A 22,148-nucleotide genomic window follows, 5' to 3' on the forward strand; every position below is an offset into this window, starting at 1 on the left:
GCGTATACACATCCTAGTTGGTTTTAGATCTCCTAGGTTTAGTTTTAAGTACAAGGAGTGTGGCATAAGATTGATACTTGCGCCTAAGTCAGCTAATGCATCGTACATTACTGAATCTCCCATCAGACACGAAATAATGAAACTACCAGGATCTCCAAGTTTTGGTGGCATCTTTTGCTTTTGTAAAATTGCTGAGCATTCCTCATTGAGGAATGTGGTTGAAACTTCTTCATATTTACCTTTATCGGCTATGAGATCCTTGATAAACCTTCCATAATTTGGCATACCCCTAAGAACTTCCGCGAGTGGCATGTTAATGCTAATTTTCCTGATCATATCTGCAAATCTCTGATATTGGCTCGCGAGTTTGTCTTTATTTAATGCCTTTGGTTATGGAATAGGTGCCTTGTGCACCTTCACTGGTGGTTTTTCACCATTCTTTGATATGATCTCAGGTGGATCATTTTTCTCTTGTTCTTTCTCAACATGCTCATCTATATCAACAGGTTCTTGTAAACTAGAAGAAGACAAAGGAACTTCTGAGGTCTTACTAGTTTCTGGGTTAACAGTTAAACCACTTTTAGTAGTTATAGCATTTACATGCTCATTCCTTGTTTGATTGTTGTTGGGATTCACTTGAGTATTTGAGGGGAGAGCGCCTGGTGGCCTCTCTGATAGTAACTGTGAGATCCTTCAAACATCTCTTTCTAAATTCTGAATCGTAGCTTGTTGATTTCGAATTTGTTGAGTTTGAATTTCCGCAGTTTGCTCGTGCTTAACCATAAAATCTCTTAAGAGATCTTCTAAACCGGATTTCTTTTCGGGTTGTGGTTGCATAAGTGCTTGTGGTTGTGGTTGATTGTGTTGGAAATTATGTTGATAAATTCGTTGAGGTTGATTTCGGTTGTTTAGGTTATTATAACCTGGTGGTGGATTTCTTTGATTTTGATTTTGAAAATTTCGGTTATTTTGGTAAACCGGATTTCCTCCTTGATAGTTATTATTATTTAAACCTGAAGGTCCTCCTACTTGGTAGTTGTTAATTGGAGGATATTTTCGGTTATTTACTTCTATCGCTGGAAAATCGTTGAAATTCATTTCACCTTTTCGCAAGTAACCTAGGAAATTTGCTTGCTCTTCCATCGCTGCTTGATCACAATCTCTGGTAAGATGGGGACCTTGGCATAGTTCACATCCTACCCTGATAGCATGCATTTCCTTGGTTACTTTCTCAATTTGTCTTGCTTGATTTGCCATTTGAACTTTTAAAGAAGCAATTTCATCATTGCTTTCGATATTAGCAACGGTTGATGATCTAGAGAATTCTATCTCTTGATGCCAATTATGAGAATGTGCTGCTATATCGGCAATGATAGTGTAAGCGTCTTCCGGTGTTTTCTTCATGATCGAACCTCCAGCTGCAACATCTATATCTTTTCTAGTAGCCACATTGACTCCTTTATAGAATATTTGGACTTTTTGGAATGTATTCAACCCGTGTTGAGGACATACCCTAAGCATTTTGTTGAATCGAGTCCAAGCTTCATAAAGAGTCTCATTAAGCTTTTGTTTGAAGTGATTTATATCACTTTGCAATTTTGCTGCTTTTAAAGCAGGGAAGAATTCTGACAAAAACTTGTCCATCATATCATTCCAATCTTCGATATAACCTTCTGGTAACGAGTCTAACCAATCTCTTGCATCATCCTTTAGGGACCATGGAAAGATTTTCAAACATGCGACTTCATCGGAGACATCCTTGATTTTGAATAGCTTGCAAATGCTTACAAACTTACGAAGATGCTCGTTAGCATCCTCATTTGGAGCTCCACCGAATTGGCATGTATTAGTCACCATGTGAAGGAATTGACCTTTTATTTCAAACCCGTCAGTCATCGTAGGTTGAATAATTGTGTGGTCTTGACCTGTTCTTGTCGCTTTCATTAATGCTTCCATCGTTTGATTTGTAACAGCCATCTCTTTCTTCTTCCTTAATAACTGGCTCTATGATTGGTTGAATATCTGGTTCAGAGTTAGAATCTAATGAAAGTGATTCTAAATCCTCAGCGAGAGACTCTACTTCTTGAGCTCTTAAACGTTCGTGAAATTCTCTTTCGGGTTCAGGATATGGAGGAGTTAATTCAGTGTTTGAGGAACGTAAATTCATGCATTAATTTCTATTATGAATTCATAACACCAAAAGCTTTTCTAGTTTTGAATTCCTATAAAAGGATCGAATAACCTAAAGTTTATTAAATTTTTTTGAACAAAAACCGCTCCCCAGCAGCGGCGCCAAAAAGTTGATGCGTTGAAACAGTACCTTTATTTATGAACGGATTTGAATTGTTTTGTTACACGAATTGATTTATTGTATATGTGGTGTTTTAATGAATTCAGGTTGATTTCACACATATAGGCAACTAGTCCTATTCGCATAGTTTAGTTTTATAGGTAAATCCGGTTCGTTCCACAGGGAGACAGTGTTTAAATTATTTTTAATAGTCTTTGAAGTTAAACTTATTTAAAGGGGTTTTGGATTAGGAATTTATAATACTACATAATAATAATAAAATATAACTTAATCTTAACTTAATTATATTACTTATTAATTTATATGAATACATTATTTATAATTATTAACTTAAAAGTGAATTAATTGAAATTATACTAATTGTGATCTAAATAAGTTTATTACTAAATGATAATTAATAAAATAACAACTTTTAATAAAACTAATTGATTAGAATTTTGTTTTGAGCAATAAATTATAATACAAATTTATTTAAATTAACTGAATAATAAAAATGATTTATAGGAAATTATAATAATTAAACTAATTATAAATTAATTACTTTAGGATAATAATAAAAGATTTAATTTAAAACTTAGAATTCAAATAAAATTCGTAACAGTGGTATTTTTATACCTACGCATTTCGCGTAGATTTATACGCGTTCCGCGTATAATTTTGAAGGTACGCGTTTCGTGTGATGATCTACACGATCCGCGTATGTTATAAATGATGTGACAAATCAGTACTGTTTAAACTGAAATATAATGATGTATAATTTAATATTTTAGTTGTATAATAATACGTAAATGAATAATAATAATTATTTGCAATATATAAATGGGAGTGTTTACTTAAATGTGTCACCTCTAGATCCATGGATTGTTTTGAGTTTAAGACCTATTAAAATGTTTTAGTATAAAACTTTATATTTTTCTTTCGAATAAATATAAAGTTATGACTAACTAAATTCAATCTAATTTTCATCGGATCTTATTTTAGATAGTTACTATTCCCCAAGTATTTAAATTGAGACCCAACCCAGTTTTGACTTTCGCCAAAACCCAAATCATAACGGTTTCCCTTTTTACAATTTCACTATTATATGACTAGTGATATTACCCAAACCACCGAACTTTATTTCTAATTTAGTGTTAGTAAATTATTCATAAGTTTGTCTAGATCACTTTTAATGTTGAAGCTTAATTTATATAAATAAAAATAACTTTCGTTATTTTAATCTAGCAAATTAAGTGACAGGGGTTAAATATCCAAATACATAATAATGATTCTTTTAATTAGGCTCAATGTTAAAAATACTAAAGTTACATTTTAATTTTTACAAATGATAACAATCCATTTCACTAGGGGCTCTACATCTAAGCAAACACTAGGGAAATTAGTTACTCATTATGCTAGGGTAAACATAAAAATATAAATATACAAACATAATAATAACGATAAAAATTGATAACGATAATTTTAATAGGATATACTTACGAAAATCTTCACTCTCATTTACTTTAAACGGTAGAAAATTACAATAACAACACCCCTTGCACTCGTACAATAATACCCTTAATCACGAACAATACACCCTTAAATCTGAAACTATCCTAAAAATTGAACCTTGGACTGAAAGTAATACTGGTACTTGAAAATAAAATACAGTAGCTAAAAATAATTGAATGATGTAAATGTTGTTGTATATAATTTTGGAGCTGTGTACTCCTGACTACTATGTAAATTGTGTTTTTTCTGCTCTCTGTATTACTCCTGTATATGTACTGATTCTACTCCGTATTATATTTTTTTTTCTCTTCAAAGTAGTAGGTGAAGTTGGTTGTGTTCCTCTGTAAAGCTGTAAAAGTAATAATAATATACTCAAAAGCAACCGTCCCATTTGTAATTAGATCTGAATCTGGACTCAACAATACGCGTTTCGTGTAGAACACCACACGATCCGCGTAGGGCTAAAATACTACGCGTATCGCGTAGGTAAGTACGCGATACGCGTAAGAGTAAACGTCAGTTTTCTAATTTTTATTTTTTCGTTTGTTCTTTGTTCACCCCGTGTTGACGTATATCGACTTGGAACTTTCTTTTGAACTCTTTTTCTTCGATCATCTTGAACTTGCATTCGGGTAAACATTATCTTGATATATATTTGGTTTAAATCCGTCGTTTTATCGTTGTTTTATCGTCGTTTCTTCAAACTTCAAGCTCGTGTTTACTTTTGTCGTTTTTCTCGTGAATTATGCATTTGAATGTCTTCGTTTCGGTAAAAGCCGATGAAATATAAATGATATTGCGTCGAAATATATGTATGTTTAAAGCAATATCAACAACTGATCTATAATGATCAGTAGACCGATTAGTGAAGGTCATGAAGTCCATCTGCACGATTATCCAGAGATCGAACATGAATTCAGAAGAATGGTTTGGTTTCCTCTCATTTTGGTTGATGCGTTCTTTTTTTCTTCACCCGTGTATGAATTCTTTCCAACTTTGAATTCGTTGATGAACGAAGAGTGAAGTTTCGAATGTTTAAAAAGGCATACTCGTATACTCTAAAATAATTCAGTAAACCCAAGGACATTTAGTTGAAAACTAGAAATGTCACAAACGTAAGTCTCGATGAATTCATGTGTGGTAAAGGTGCAAACTTGACTAAAGTAACTTGAGTCTTGAGGTCTCTTATAGGTTCAGAGGTAAGCAGTAGAGTAGAATAGATTTGTGAATACCTAAATTGGAAAAACCGTATTTAAAAGGTACTCGAAAAGAAAGTCTCTTCATGTTCGTTCATCTTAGATAAAAGTTCTTGAAAATCATGTCATACACAAATAGATCGAGTATGAGCGTATTCGAATACTGGCGATATTCACCTAGTTTGCAAATGCCCATATGCGAACGATTTGCACATTGGGTGGCAAATTTGCAATACGATTTTTTGGACAAATATGTCATACAGATTTTTATTGACTAATTGGTTATTGCTTAATTTGGTTAATAACTCTTCAAATAAGACATATTACGAGTACAGTCCCTCATTATGAGTTTTGTCCATAAACTTTTTTTCTTATGTAGACATTTCTCTTGATTTATCAATCTTTTGTAGATAGTCGATGAGGTTTGACGGGTTAAAAAACACCATTAAATATCTCATGCTAGGCGTATGAGGAAGGAAAAGTTAAAATAACAAATATATCCTCATGTGTAACACATTTGATGGTACTATCGACCGCCATCGTATTGAACTGTGTATTTATATTTGCCAAATCATGAGGACTATCCAAATAAAAATTAGTTTAGAGACTGATCTCGTAGGATGCGTTTGGATGAGCTAGCTCGTAGTTGAAGCTAAAAGTTAGAGTTGGAGTTTGTAGTTGGAGTTTATTTTTCATGCTGTAAGTTTGAGCTTATTTTATTGTAATGGGAGTCCCAACGATTCTGTCTTGGACCCCGCCCAGGCCACCGCCCATCTAGGCGTCGATGGCAGCGGCTCGCCCAGGAGGCCGCTCAGGCCACCGTCCACCCTTTCGTACCTCGTTTAGTGCTTCTATGAAATATTTCAGGACGGAGTGTTTGGTGTATTTGTTGATTGAATTTCTTATTTATTAATTATAGTTGGAGCTTAAACCCATTTTCATGGTTGTTGTATAAGGTTTAGGTATATGTATATATGTATGTATCGTTGAAGATGAAGATAAAGGCAACAATATTTTTTTGAAATTGTATTTAATAGTGTGGTCCACCAAAATATGCTAGATGTACCGTTGAGTTTTTTGTTTGTGGTCAAGCTTTACTTTACAGAGTACATATTTATTTTATTTTATCTTTTTAATAATTAATCAAAACAAAATTTAAGTTTTAGATTAGATGTAGTTTAATGTAATTAATAATAATTAAAAATAATGATATTAATATTAATAATAATAATAAAAGTAATTTTAATTTAGTTGATGTTATAATTCAGTAGGCTTATAACTACCTTTAGTGGTTTGATTCTTGATTAAGAATACTAATAATGAAGTGTAAGAACAAAGATGATAATGGAGAGAGAGAAAGAAAGAAACACTTTGTAAGTGTGAGAAATGGTGCAAATTTAATGCTTGCATTCATGACTATTTATAGCAAAAATGTCACAAGTTTAGGTAATACAATAATATTTGATGACGTAGGGTTTAGCCCAATTAGGGTCTACACAATTAACTTGGACCCCAAGTCAATTAACCCTAATTCCCATCTATAAATATGGGGCAAAACCTACATCAAGTTCACAATCTCCCAATCGCATACAACTCTTACTCTCTCAATGAAAGCACCACCTCATACGATCATTCGATCACACCGCAACGTCGCCACCGCAAGTCCGCAACGCACACGGCAGTTATCGCCGGATCTTCTCCACGATCGTCTTCACGATCGCAACTCTAGGATTTTTACCTACGGGTCTTGTAGGGTTTTTTCTCCCTTTGCCGTCGATAGGGTCCGACTATCGACCGGCGGGCAATTCGTTGGCCACCCTCCCGAGATCATTATCTCGGGTACGGGTTATTCACGGTAACCGGACCGGAGATCAACGACGTTGACGCCTAAAAAAAACCCTTTCGCATTGATGTCCGTGTGTAGGTTTTCCCTTGGAAAAAATATGCATGAACATTTGGCGCCCACCGTGGGGCCCGATGCATTATGTCTCGTGTTTCTACCGTCTATCGTTCGGTTTGAGAAGGTTTGTCTTTTCTTATTGAGCTTTTAATTCGTTATATGCGGTTTAAGTACATGAATGCGCAGATGTTCGCGCGCTTGCGCAACTGTCCACACGCTTTTGTCCAGGTTACGCACACTTTACGCACAGTTGTCTGCGACTTTAGACGCAATTTTCATGCGGTTTTACGCATGGTAGTTCACGCGGTTTCCCTGCGCACTCTGCATGCTGTTCTTTGCGCATCTGTTCGCGGGTTTACGCACAGTTGTTTGCGCAGGCTCATGTGAACTTATTTTCCGCAGCATAATGAGAAGTTCGATACGATACTTGACAAAAATATCATACCGAACTTGGGGGACTTGATGACGTAGGGTTTAGCCCAATTAGGGTATACACAATTAACTTGGGCCCCAAGTCAATTAACCCTAATTCCCATCTGTAAATATGGGGCAAAACCTACATCAAGTTCACAATCTCCCAATCGCATACAACTCTTACTCTCTCAATGAAAGCACCACCTCATACGATCATTCGATCACACCGCAACGTCGCCACCGCAAGTCCGCAACGCACACGGCAGTTATCGCCGGATCTTCTCCACGATCTTCTTCACGATCGCAACTCTAGGGTTTTTACCTACGGGTCTTGTAGGGTTTTTTCTCCCTTTGCCGTTGATAGGGTCCGAATATCGACCGGCGGGCAATTCGTTGGCCACCCTCCCGAGATCATCATCTCGGGTACGGGTTATTCACGGTAACCGGACCGGAGATCAACGACGTTGACGCCTAAAAAAAACCCTTTCGCATTGATGTCCGTGTGTAGGTTTTCCCTTGGAAAAAATATGCATGAACAATATTACTTTTGTGTATCAATAATTGACTATCCATTTATATAATATATATTCTATATTATAACACTCCCCCTTGGATAGCAATTTTGTTTGTTGAAGATCAACTGTAAGTTACTGCCTCGTTAAAAACCTTGCTATAGAAAACCCAGTGGGGAAAAACTTTAGCTAAGGAAAAAAGAGTGCAGCATGGAGTTGACTCCCCCTCAAGTAGACATCGCTTCAACTGTTACATCTTTTGAACATGTCTCATGCCAATGTTATGAACGTGTGTTCTGAAAATAGCAGTTGGAAGTGCTTTCGTGAAAAGATCAGCAGAGTTTTTGCTGGATTGAATATATCTCATTTCAATCTGGTTGTTCTTAATGAGATTTTGAGTGTATGAGAAGAATCTAGGAGGTATGTGTTTTGTTCGGTCACTTTTGATATACCCTTCTTTCATCTGTGCTATGCAAGCTGCATTATCTTCATAGATAGTTGTTGGACTTTTATCGCGTTCTAGTCCACAAGAATCAGTAATGAGTTGTGTCATTGATCTCAACCAAAAACATTCCCGAGTAGCTTCATGTAATGCAATCACTTCGACATGATTTGATGATGTTGCAACAAGTGTTTGTTTTTGAGAACGCCATGATATTGCAGTACCTCCATTTAGGAATACATATCCAGTTTGAGATTTAGCTTTATGTGGATCAGATAAATAATCTGCATCTGCATAACCAACCAAATATTGTTTTGATTCGTTAGAATAAAATAATCCTAAATCAGTAGTTCCTCGAAGGTATCGAAATATGTGTTTGATCCCATTCCAGTGTCTTTTGGTAGGAGCAAAGCTAAACCTTGCCAATAAATTAACTGCAAAAGATATGTCAGGTCTTGTACAATTTGTAAGATACATAAGAGCTCCAATTGCACTAAGATATGGTACTTCTGGTCCAAGAATATCTTCATGATCTTCACATGGACGAAATGGATCAGCTTCAACATTGAGTGATCTAACAACCATAGGAGTACTTAATGGTTTTGCCTTGTCCATATTGAAACGTTTCAAAATCTTTTCAGTATATGTTGTTTGATGTACAAGTAAACCATTAGGCATATGCTCAATTTGTAAACCAAGGCAATACTTGGTTTTTCCGAGATCTTTCATTTCAAATTCTTTCTTTAGAAGTTGAATGGCTTCATGGATCTCTTTATTTGTACCTATGATGTTAAGATCATCAACATAAACAGCTATGATCACATATCCGGATGTTGTTTTCTTAATGAAAACATAAGGGCAAGTAAGGTTATTTGTATACCCTTTGCTTATCAAGTAATCACTTAATCGGTTATACCACATACGTCCCGATTGCTTTAACCCATATAAAGATCTTTGTAATTTAATCGAATACATTTCTTTGGATTTTGCATTTGATGCTTCTGGTACCTTAAATCCTTCAGGTATCTTCATATATATATATATATATATATATATATATATATATATATATATATATATATATATATATATATATATATATATATATATATATATATATATATATATATATATCACTATCAAGTGATCCATATAGATAAGCAGTCACAACATCCATGAGATGCATTTCTAAATTTTTAGAAACTGCCAGGCTGATTAAGTATCTAAAAGTAATTGCATCCATAACAGGGGAATAAGCTTCTTCATAATCAATTCCCGGTCTTTGAGAAAAACCTTGAGCTACAAGTCTAGCTTTATACCTTGTAACTTCATTTTTCTCATTTCTTTTTCGGACAAAAATCCATCTGTATCCTACATGTTTCACATCTTTAGGAGTGAGAATGATGGATCCGAAAACTTTTCTTTTATTGAGTGATTCTAATTCAGCTCGTATTGCTTCTTTCCATTGAGCCCAATCATGTCTATTTTGACATTCAACCATAGATGTTGGTTCTGGATCATCATCATTATTCATGATGTCATATGCAACATTAAATGAAAATTTCTCATCAAGATTTTCATTTCATTTTGGTTCCATAATATTTATGAATATGCATAATTGATTGCAATTTCTGTATTGACATCATCAATCTCCTCTACAGTAGGAGTACTGATTTGTGGTCCTTCTTGAACACTTTCTTTTACATCATTATCAGCTAATTTTCTTTTTCGAGGATTTTTATCCTTTGAACCAATTGGTCTTCCACGTTTCTGACGTGGCAAAGATTCATGAGTTACGTTATTGCCAGCTTTTGGAATTTCAATTCGAGCTGGAGTATTTACTGCTGGTATATATGATTTTGTCACCATTTTTGTATCTGTAAATGCATCAGGCAATTGATTTGCAAGTTCTTGTATATGCATTATCTTTTGAACTTCTGTATCGCATTCTTTTGTGCGAGGATCAAGATACTTTAATTGAGGTTCACACCATGAAACATCATTTTCTTTATTTTCCATTTCTCCCCCTAATCTAGGGAACAATGTTTCATTAAAATGACAATCAGCAAAACGTGCTGTAAAAATGTCACCTGTCATAGGTTCAATATACCTTAAGATTGAAGATGTTTCATATCCAACATATATTCCCAACCTCCTTTGAGGACCCATTTTTGTACGTTGTGGTGTCGCAATTGGAACATACACTGCACAACCAAATGTTCTAAGGTGGGAAATATTTGGCTCTTGACCAAAAGCAAGTTGTAGGGGGGAATATTTATGACTTGAACTCGGTCTGATGCGAATCAATGCAGCAGCATGTAAAATTGCATGACCCCATATAGATACAGGGAGTTTTGTTCTCATTATCAATGGTCTAGCGATTAACTGTAAATGTTTAATCAGTGACTCGGCTAAACCATTTTGTGTATGCACATGAGCAACAGAATGTTCAACAACAATTCCTATAGACATGCAATAGTCATTAAATGCTTGAGATGTAAATTCACCAGCATTATCAAGTCTCACCCTTTTAATGGTGTAATCAGGAAAATGTGCTCTCAATTTAATAATTTGGGCAAGAAATTTTGCAAATGCCACATTACGACTTGATAACAGACAAACATGAGACCATCTGCTAGATGCGTCTATTAGAACCATGAAATATCTAAATGGTCCACATGGTGGATGAATTGGTCCACATATATCACCTTGAATTCTTTCAAGAAACATTGGTGATTCTTTCACAACCTTAAGTGGTGAGGGTCTAGTTATCAATTTTTCAAAAGAGCAAGATGTACATGGAACCATTGTATCATGATGGATTTTTCTATCCTTTAGTGGATGTCCATGAGTACATTCAATAATCCTTTTCATCATTGTTGATCCTGGATGGCCTAATCTGTTATGCCATAAACTGAATACACCAGGATCAATATATTTTTCATTAACTATCATATGTGTTTCTGGTACATTTATATGTGTATAATGTAATCCAGAACTAAGTCTTGGCAGTTTTTCAACCACATGACTCTTGTCAGTGATACTTAAATATTTCTCATTTTCTGTTGTCACTGACTGATAATCATACCCATTAAGGTATATGTCGGAGAAACTCAATAAATTTTTGCTTGACTTGGGAGAAAATAAGGCATCATTTATTAAAAATTTTGTACCATTTGGTAGTATGAAATTTGCCTTTCCTATCCCTTTTATCAAGTTAGCAGGTCCTGATATTGTATATATAGTTCCTTCCGTTGGTTTTAGATCAATAAAATATTTCTCGGATTTAAGTATAGTGTGTGTAGTTCCACTGTCTGCTATACAGAGATCTCCACCACTTGATTGATGTTGTATTCCAGCAAAATTCATATTGAACTTCATATATAAGAAATAAATAGTGAGTACATTAATATTAATATTACACAATATTTTACACGCAAATAGATAGTACTGAAACATTTAGCAAACATAATGACAAAGACAGACGATATTAAATCGTTTATTTTTCGAAAGACACACAACAACTTAAACATTCAAGAAATCTTGATATAAATCTAATGGTTTCTCAGTGACTGTTGGATCGAGGTTATCCACAAAGTTTACTTCATTTTCTTTATCTTTCAGCGAATCCTGATATATCTTAACAAGATGTTTAGATGTTCGGCAAGTATTAGCCCAGTGGCCCATTCTACCACATCTGTAGCAAGATTCTTCAAAATTTTTAGAAGAATTTTCTTCAACATCTTGTTTAGTGAGCTTGTTTAGTGGTTGATATTTATATTTTCGTGGATTATTATTTCTTTGACCACCACAGCTACGACCATGACCACATCCACGCCTATTACCATTACCATAAGGATGGTTTATACCATAGTTATGGCTTTTGGCATGATGATGGTGATGGTTATTATAACCACGACCTTGCCCGCGTCCTTATCCCTGTTTATAATTATTTGCAGTATTTGCTTCAAGGATTGCAAGTGTACCAGTAGGACGGGATTGCTGATTTTTCATTAATAGCTCATCATTTTGCTCTGCAACTAAGAGATATGAATTAAGTTCAGGATATGTTTTGAACTTTAGGATTCTCAAATTTCTTTGCATTGTGATGTTTGCAGCATTCATTGTGGAGAAAGTTTTCTCCATCATGTCTGCATCACTTATTTCATGTCCACAGAATTTAAGTTGTGAACATGTATTATACAGAGCTGAGCTGTATTAATTTACTTTCTTAAAGTCTTGGAACCTTAATGTTCTCCATTGTTCCATAGCAGCTGGAAGTAAAATTTCTTTTTGATTATTGAATCTGCTTTTGAGACCTTCCCATAAAACATGGGGTCTTCTACAGTCACATAATTATTTTGTAAGCATTCATCAATATGTTGATGAATAAAGCAGCATGCCGTTGCTTGTTCTTTTTCAGAACAAGTGTTGTTTTCATTTATGGTTTCAAGAATGCCCATTGATTTAAGATGCATTTTTACTTTTATAACTCATGGCATGTAGTTGTTTCCAGTTGATTCTAAAGGAGTAAATTTAAGCTTTTCCAGATTTGACATTTTCTATTATCAAAAATTAAAACAAACAACATGATAAATTAGAGTCAATTTATATTCATAAGTATATAAACACTAAACATAAATTTAAGTTAACATAATGATAAGTAGGCAACAGTGTCGACTATGTGTAGACTCATAAATAAATATTATATAACAGAAATATAAATATTAATAAACATAAATGATAATTAGGCGACAATGTCGCCCATATAAATGTTAGATAATAGAAATATAAATGTTAGTAACATAAATGATAATTAGGCGACATTGTCGACCATATATTTTTCAGGTGGTATAACCGACCATATATCATTTAGGTGGCAGAGCCAACCATATTTAGTATTAAGATTATCGTACTGATAACGTGTTATAATTCAGTAGGCTTATAACTACCTTTAGTGATTTGATTCTTGATTAAGAATACTAATAATGAAGTGTAAGAACAAAGATGATAATGGAGAGAAAGAAAGAAACACTTTGTAAGTGTGAGAAATGGTGCAAGTTTAATGCTTGCATTCATGGCTATTTATAGCAAAAATATCACAAGTTTAAGTAATACAATAATATTACTTTTGTGTATCAATAATTGACTATCCATTTATATAATATATATTCTATATTATAACAGTTGAAAAGTAATTAAAAAATATTGAAGAAAGATGTCACTGTTGTGAGGGTTTAGTCATTGAAAGAAAGTACTGATGTGACGCTGATGTGGCAGCCAGTAAGCTGTCACCATTGGAAGCACTCTAAGTGTTTCATAAACCAATTTGAACTGGAAGCTTATTGTTGCAATATGATTTTAAAATGATAAAATATAGAAATTGTAAAATAATATACTCCTTCCGTCTCATATTAATAGTTCAGTATTCCATTTTGGGATGTCCTAGATTAATAGTTCGCTTCTATAAATAGAAAAGAATAAGAAGCTTATGTGGATATGATTAAATGATAAAGAAAAGGTAAGGATAAAATTAAAAAGTAAACAGAAAGTACAATAGTTTTATGACATTTTCTTAATTTGTATGTTTTTTGTCTGTGGACTATTAATATGGGACGGATTAGGTATTAATTAAAGGGGTTTTTTAGTAAATTTTTATGTATTTTAAACTCTACTTCTTTTTCATAAGTTACTTTTTTCTTAACAGCAACTTCGCATCACTGACGAGTGCCCAAGGCTAAGACACCAATTCATATCGCATAATTAGGATCGTCAAAGAGGAAATCAAAGAACATTAATTCACGGGTCACACACAATGACAATTAATTCACGGGTCACGAACACGCAAAACTCTATTTAACTTTTCACTGAAACCAATACGGAGGATCGAACTTGGGACACATGTCTCACCTCATGATGTTTTAACACACCCGGTTACTATTCAGCTAATACCTACTTGTTTTTTAAGTAGTTTGTATCTATAGAGCTTATGTTTTTAGAAAACTACTAGTAAGCTATACCAAACAAAGTTTTATAGTAAGAGCTTATAAGAAAATAATACCCTATACCCTTATAAGCTCTGAAAACGCACCCATAATCTAAACAAACTATTAAATATTTAATCTTTATCTTTAAAAATGTTAAAATAAACGATAAAAACTGAAGTCAAAATATGACAACTTTTATGTCATTTTAAGAATAAACTTTTTATTTTATTTTATTGACACGTGGATCACCCCATATGGCAACTCTTGAATATGCCCATAAAATTAGGGTGGGGCTAACTACAAGATCGCCGTTTCATATAAACTTTTCTGCAGCTTCTTAACTTCATCACCACTGACACATCACTACATCAATACTCTTCTTCAAATTTATATCTTTGTAATCGTTATACACTAATTCAGTTACACAATCAAATTCGCATTCTTTATAGACCTAATCTCATATTTGATTCAGATTTCATACCTAATCTTGATCTTGATTAATTGTAATCTTGTTAAGTCTAATATTAGGTGCGCTGAATGCTTATATAATATCCATTCATAACCCATAACCCATAACCCATAACACATAACCATAACCGTAACCATAACCAATTAGGTATAAAAGATTACATTTTTTATATGTATGTAAGGTTTTTTATGGTAGTTTTAGAGTAAAGTTTGGTAAGAATATTGTTGCGTATATATATGTGTAAGTGTGTATTCTATGGCTGCCATTATTTGACTCTGTTTCTATCTAATGTTAGGTGACTAATTTAATATTCATTTTAGACTCATAAATGTTTCATTTTATTGTTACTACAGGTTAAGATTCTTTGAGGGTGTGTTACTGTTCATTAAATATTCAACAAAGGTATGATCTTTATTGTTAAACAGAAGTATTCCTTAAATTTGTTCCATTTATTGCTTATTAATTTAGTTACATTTACAGTGGTTTGCATTATCTTTCTCTATAATATGTGAAATGATGGCTGAATTTATGTGTTTGGATCTGGTTTTTCATTTCAATGTGAATGAAATGATTATTGTTTGCTATGTTGTTGTAGTTCTTGTTGTGACGTTGTCGAAATCCATATTTTAATTATGGAAAGTCGATTTTTTTAAGATCCTAGAGCCCGTCTTTCTTGTTTTAACCAATCAATGTGTAGAATCTAAACTTGCAGATGGCGGAAGTAGCAAAGGACTTAACCGCCGGAACAATTGGAGGAGCTGCACAGTTGATAGTTGGGCACCCGTTCGATACAATCAAGGTCAAACTCCAAAGTCAACCAGTCCCACAACCTGGTCAACTCCCTAGATATTCTGGTGCAATAGATGCAGTTAAACAAACATTAGCAGCAGAAGGTTCGCGGGGTTTATACAAAGGTATGGGTGCCCCTCTTGCCACTGTGGCAGCGTTAAATGCTGTCCTGTTTACAGTTAGGGGACAAATGGAAGCAATTTTGAGGTCCGGACCTGGTGCACCGCTAACCGTGAACCAGCAAGTGGTTGCTGGAGCTGGTGCTGGAGTCGCTGTCGCCATTTTGGCTACACCAACCGAGCTAATTAAGTGCAGGTCAGTACTTTTGTACACAAATTTACTTTCCTTTAGTCAAAGACTACCTTACTACCTAAAGTCAAGCGTACTAAATTTCAGATTAATTAATAAATATTTAAGAAAAGGATGAGATTTTTATATTTTTTAATTTAAAGTAATATGCTACAAGCATTGTTGTAAGTTGTAACACTTCCCTCACGGAATTGAAACTTATATATCTGACTTCAAAGGTCAGAGCACTAGAGGTGGTAATTTGACAGATTTACCGATGTAAGTCGATTTGGATTACGTTTTATCACTAATTGGTCAGCAAGGTTGCAAAAATCGCTACTTGGGAGTACTCGGTCGGGACCTTTTAGGGAGTACTCGGCAAATGTTGACTAACTTTGACTTTGACCGATGATGGCCGAGTTTTGACCCATTTTGATTGATTTTCCGAGTTTTGACCCATTTTGATTGATTTTCCGAGTTTTGGCTGATTTTTTGTCCGAGCTTCCAAGTTTTGGCCGAGTTCCCGAGTAATCTTAAGTTTTAGCAAAGTTTGACCGTGTATGACTTAGTTCGACCGAGTACTTACCGAGTAGGAATATACTTACTAATTCAGCCCACAATGGAAAAGTTGCACATTTGGGCCTGTTACGCAACTCATTGACATGATGTTTGTCTCATCTAGCCGACAAGTTTCTTTTAATGTCCATAATAATATATAAATAGACTTTTTGAAATGCAGACTGCAGGCCCAAAGTACAGTCGTGGGTTCAGTAGCCGAACCAGGGGGTGCAGCAACTGCTGCAGTGAAGTATGGTGGTCCAATGGACGTGGCAAAACGGGTCCTGCGGTCAGAGGGAGGAGTTAGAGGTCTGTTCAAAGGACTAGTTCCCACAATGGCTCGTGAAGTACCCGGAAACGCAGCCATGTTTGGTGTTTACGAAGCCCTGAAGCAGTATTTTGCTGGTGGGACCGACACTTCTGGTTTAGGTCGCGGTTCAATGATTGTATCTGGTGGGTTAGCTGGAGGTGCATTTTGGATTTCTGTTTACCCTACTGATGTCATCAAGAGTGCGATCCAAATTGATGATTATAAGAACCCTAAGTATTCAGGTTCGATTGACGCTTTTAGAAAGATATTTAAAGCTGAGGGAGTTGGTGGTTTCTATAAAGGTTTTGGACCTGCAATGGGGAGAAGTGTTCCGGCTAATGCTGCTTGCTTTTTAGCTTACGAAATGGTGAAATCGAGCCTCAGTTGATGTTAGTTTGTTTTCGTGGGGTCCATTGTTGTTTACATTCACGATGATTCTTATGCATCATTCATTTGCATTTTTTTTTTCATAAAAAGTGTTTGGAACTTTTGATAACTTGAATTCGATGACACCTCATCACAAAGAGCAGTTTCGATTGTTGCTTCTAGCTCGCACTTTTATGTCTTTAACCTTTCAAATAACATAAAGGATCTTGGAATAGTTTTTTGTTTCGGTGTTGTTTGTTTATGTTTTCGCTTCTTTTTTACAATATACGTTCCATTTCATTTGACATATGAAATCTCTCTCTCACACACACATACACACACACACACACGTGCGACTGTTGATAATTCTAAGTTGTAATGTTGAGTTTCACATTGTGCGTATTAAACGAACATCTTTTTTGGTGTGAAACATAAACATGCAATAAAACTGTATACCGTAATATCTAATATAGCACCTATTGTAAAAACTATTGTTCCCTGTCAAGCAGGATACCCAAGTTCGAATCTTGGCAACGCACCAACGTCCATAATCGAATTAAAATTAGCTCTTGACCGGATGGGGCGTCAATATGCGCAATTCACCCGTTTACGAGTCTCGTCGCTCGAAGGACTCGTCACCCAGGGGTTTTACTCACTAGTGGACCCAATATGATTGTCGCTAGGTTTACCCAAAAAAAAAAAAAAAAAAAAAAAAAAAAACTACTGTTCCAGATATAAAAGAACGACTGTAGTGACCAACTAGCCTACCTCTCTATTAAGCCTAATCTCATCTTAATCTGACCTTTAAGTTTGTTGATTTTGTAGAAGATGTACTAAAGTCTATGTGATAGGCATCCATTGATAAGTCAAATAACCCATAGCCAATTCAGTAACTATTTGTTAATCTGTATCAGCTGGATGGAAATGAAAAGAGAATAAAATGATAGAAAGGAATGTAATATAACATAACTCTTATGTATTCTTGAGTTAAAATGATAGTAATAGAAAGGAAAGGAAAAATATTCATGTCTTACATCTATTTTTTCTTACTCTCTACATCCTCCGTACTGCACCATCCAATTTTTTATCCATAGCAACATGATTTTGATGTGTTGGAGCTAAAGATATTTGTAGGTGTCTAGCTTTATACTGAGTATGTATATATTCATTTAATCCATATTATTTAAATACGGATGTTTACAAGAGTACAATATATGTTTAGTTAACTTGCTAAAAGATGTGACTTTAAAGATTTTAAGATTTCAAGATTTTAAAAATATCGTGAGTCATGTGAAACTGTAAAATAAATTACGTGGGTTGTATGTGCAACAACAGTGGGATGTATATAATCTTTTCCTTCTTAATCCGCTCAAATATGGACGGAAATCATTCATTAATAAAAAGCCTATCGTAATCCACTCCTCTCTACTACTCTCCATTCCTTTCCTTCCTTAAAAAAAACTCGAGAAACGCCTTTTATTAGTTTTCCTCTGAAATCCTTTCCTTTCTACCGTTAAAAAAACTCGAGAATGCAGCCTTAGTGTATATTGTTTATCTTCATCCTCATTCATTTTATGTACTCCGTAATTTTATTTAAAGGGCTACAACTATAGTACAGTAATGCGTAAGTTTGGGTAATCTTAAGGGGCTACAACTATAGCTTGCCTAACTTTGGCTAATCGTCCGTTCTTCATTTAAACCGAAATTTTTTGAATAAGTAGTGCTATTTATTAATATAATCTTCTGCCGTTCGAAAAAAGGGTAGTGGTATTTAAAATCAACTTCTTTGAAGCTCTGGAATAATTTGTGTGTTGGATCCGTTGTGTTATTTATTAATCTATACTTAATACATTTAAACCATGTATAAATGTATTTAATCAAGCTTGGAATCTTAAGGAGTTGAAAACAGTGTAAAATATTTTAAATTATGTTCATTTTTTTTTTTCTTATCATTTCATGAAGATGGCAGAGGTAGCAAAGGACTTAACCGCCAGTACAATAAGAGAGGCTGCACAGCTGATAGTTGAATACTTCAACAACATCAAGGTCAAACTAATTAGTCAACCACGCTAACGCCCTAGTTAACTCCCTAAAACGCTGATGCAATAGATGCTGTTAAAAAAAGTCACTCAGCAGCACAAGATCCACAGGGTCTATCCAAGGGCATGGCATGTTCAGAGCTAGGAGACAAATGGAAGCACTTGTTGAGGTCTGAACCTAGTGCACCCCTAACCTTGAACCAGCAAGTGCTTGCTGGAGTTGAGGCTGGGTTTGTTGTCTCCTTTTACTCCACCCCGCCTGAGTAGAATAAATGCAGGTCGCCCTTCAGCATCTTAATTCGAACCAGGGTTGCACAACTCGGAATTACTTACCGAGTACTAGGTTTTTGCAACTCAATTAGTACTCGGTCAAAGCTGGTCAATACCTAGTCAAGCTCGGGATTACTCAAAAAACACTGTCAGAACTCGGAATTACTCGGAAGATCGGTCAAAAGTCGGTCAATATTTGGTCAACATCAACTAGGTCAAGTACTCCCTAAAAAGTCCTGACCGAGTTTAGCGATATTTGCAACCTTGATGAGAACAGTTAGCATAGGCATTCTAACAGAAAATAGCTTTATTTGTTTAGCTTATATAAACAATCACGACATATTAAACAGCCAAACATATTTGTGTCGAGTTCAATACCACCAATATCTATCATCTATTAATAACAAAGCATTAGATAAAGAACACGATTAACATATCAATAAGTCCATAAACTGAAAAAAAAAATTCTGTAATAAACTACAATAAGTACATGAGATGGTACTAAAAGCAGAGATGAATCTCGAGCAGACGAGCTACATAACAAATCAAAAGTTGATGACTCGACCGCAATTTCTGGTCAACCATCAACAATCTGGATTTGTTCTTGAATTTTCACTAATACACCTAATGTAAAACTTGTTCTAACAGATGATAACTGTTGCCGACTGTATATTCTAAACAAGCATTTAAAGTCTATAAACAGAAATGAAAAACAAATACAACAAGGACCAGTTCAAAGAAACTATTCTACAGCATTCTGTTAAGGTGCTGCAATGATGAATCCGTACAAAGTTAGCATCTTTACTTGCGTTGTCCGTTTAATCCCTCCATCTTGGACTTAACATGGAGAAAAACCCTGGAGACGGAAAGTTCATACCAGGTGACGGCGGAGGTTGCAGCCCGGGATTAAACGATCCTGGTTGAGTCATCGGTGAAAAGGAAAAATTGGGTGTTAAAGGTGGAGGATGCTGATATCCAGGTGAAAGTAACGGGTATGGTGATCGAGGAGATGATAAATTTAAGTAACCAGATGGTGATGGAAGAAGGAATTGCGAAGTCGGTGATGGCAACGCTGGAGGTGGGCCCCCGTTCGTCCGAGGTGATGGAAGTGGTGGAAGAGGTGGGCCCCCGTTCATTCTAGGTGATGGAAGAGGAGGTGGGCCCCCATTCATCCGAGGTGATGGAAGTGGGTATGGAACCAACCCAGATGACAGATGTTGCTGGTATTGTTGACCTTGCATTTGACTTTGGCCTTGAGGATTTTGTTGATACTGTGTATGACCCTGTTGAGGAGGTGGCGGATGACCCTGTGGATGAGGTGGCGGATGACCCTGTGGATGAGGTGGCGGATGACCCTGTGAATGAGGTGGCGGATGACCTTGGGCTGAATCGGTGATGGAATGCTGAAGGTAACGCATATATTGCGAGATCGGAGACTCTGCAATATTCATGTACCCTGGATGATCGCCAGAGTTCATAGGTGGGCCTGCCATAGGCGGTGGGGGCCGCTGATGCACATGAAGAGGAGGCCTACCAAGGTTGCTACCATTAAAAGGAACTGCACCGTTCTGCAGTGACCGTGTTTGACCTTGATGAGGAACCATATGTTCTTGTGGTGGTGGTGGTGCATGGTGTATGGGCAATCGGGGTCGGGTTACATTTAATGGTGTTAAAGGTGATGGGCGAATTCGTTGCAACCTTGTACTAGTTGGCTTAGGAGAGTTCACGGGTGGTCTAGGAAGTGGCTCTTGCGATTGACGCGAGGGTGAACCAGTAAGCTGTTGAACAATACTTTGAAAATCGTTCTTATTTATATTATACACCTGCGGTTGAGGTTGTTGCCTAGCAGGGTTCGCAAAATTCGGCTGATGTAATGGACTCTTCCTAATATTTTTCCCAATTTTGTTCACCCCTAAGTACTCATTATTCCTATTTCTTGAATAATCAGAATTATCCATTTTAAATCCAAAGATTGAAACTTTTTTTCTCAAATTACCAATTACAAAACCCTAACAACTCCAATTCATTTCATTTCTTACAAAATCCCCAAACATTAACTCTAAATATAAGAAGTAATGAGAATAATCAATTCAAACCCTAGAATAATCAATTCAAGCCAATAATCAAACCCTAGAATAATAAACAAGCTATAAGATGATACCGTAACACACCTTTGAATCAAATCGACATGAATTGCAGAACCAACCGTACGATCTTTGATTTGCTCAGAGACTAGGGAGTAAAATTAGGTTTTCAGAGGCAATTAAACTGAAATTAAGTGAGAAGGGAATTAAGTGGCTTATGACTTGACTTACAAAAGCGGAGAAATATTGCGTAAGATTTGAAAATTTCTTTGATAATTTTGTCTTTGAAAGTAATCAGTTGAGGGTTGAAAAATTGGGTGTAAAAAAGAATAATTGGGGAATTTGGGGGAGACAAGGTGGGCCCAGTATTGTTGTCTTTGTTTGGGCTCACATACTATCTACTACTACGTATTTAACATTCTCTTTATTTATTTACCGTATTATTTACTCCGTATTTAAAAAAGAGAAAATTATTTGGTTAGTTATGTCAAAAGATCTTGATTAGTCCTTTTGATTTTTAAATATGTAAATAGTTTTTATTTTATAATTACACCTTAAATAATCCTTTACGTAAAGAGACCGTTAACAATCTTGTTATCTAACAGTCTGTGGTGGTTGATGAGAAGCATAGCAATTCTGAAATCTTAAAAACTACTGTTATGTGTGAAACCATTAACTTAGATGTACTTAAAAACTTTGAACTGCTTGTCAAATAAGAAAGG

General features: G+C 35.3%; 2 protein-coding genes across 3 annotated transcripts; one reads left to right on the top strand and one right to left on the bottom strand.

The window, feature by feature from the left end:
• Positions 1-14,595: 14,595 nt before the first annotated feature.
• On the top strand, positions 14,596-17,414 carry LOC139891532 (mitochondrial carnitine/acylcarnitine carrier-like protein). Of its 2 annotated transcripts, none has more exons than XM_071874506.1 (4): positions 14,596-14,869; positions 15,076-15,124; positions 15,420-15,826; positions 16,539-17,414. In XM_071874506.1, exons 3-4 carry the CDS (start codon positions 15,435-15,437, stop codon positions 17,053-17,055), a joined length of 909 nt encoding a protein of 302 aa, XP_071730607.1. In that variant the 5' UTR covers positions 14,596-14,869; positions 15,076-15,124; positions 15,420-15,434; the 3' UTR covers positions 17,056-17,414. The 2 variants fall into 2 exon arrangements, with proteins under 2 accessions (XP_071730607.1, XP_071730606.1); XM_071874505.1 differs by having other exon boundaries at positions 15,435-15,826.
• Positions 17,415-19,771: 2,357 nt separating this feature from the next.
• Positions 19,772-21,770, bottom strand: LOC139891533 (protein HAIKU1-like). The gene has a single exon (XM_071874507.1). The coding sequence runs from the start codon at positions 21,298-21,300 to the stop codon at positions 20,161-20,163; it is 1,140 nt and encodes a 379-aa protein (XP_071730608.1). The 5' UTR covers positions 21,301-21,770; the 3' UTR covers positions 19,772-20,160.
• Positions 21,771-22,148: the final 378 nt, after the last annotated feature.

This window comes from Rutidosis leptorrhynchoides, chromosome 2, assembly GCF_046630445.1.
Source record: "Rutidosis leptorrhynchoides isolate AG116_Rl617_1_P2 chromosome 2, CSIRO_AGI_Rlap_v1, whole genome shotgun sequence".
In the NCBI taxonomy this organism is placed as follows: domain Eukaryota; kingdom Viridiplantae; phylum Streptophyta; class Magnoliopsida; order Asterales; family Asteraceae; genus Rutidosis; species Rutidosis leptorrhynchoides.

Excerpts from the sequence above, each read along its gene's own strand:
- LOC139891532 (XM_071874506.1), top strand. The coding sequence starts at position 15,435 with ATGGCGGAAGTAGCAAAGGACTTAACCGCCGGAACAATTGGAGGAGCT. Across the intron at positions 15,827-16,538 it reads ACCGAGCTAATTAAGTGCAG|ACTGCAGGCCCAAAGTACAG; the intron begins GTCAGTACTTTT and ends TTTGAAATGCAG.
- LOC139891533 (XM_071874507.1), bottom strand. The coding sequence starts at position 21,300 with ATGGATAATTCTGATTATTCAAGAAATAGGAATAATGAGTACTTAGGG.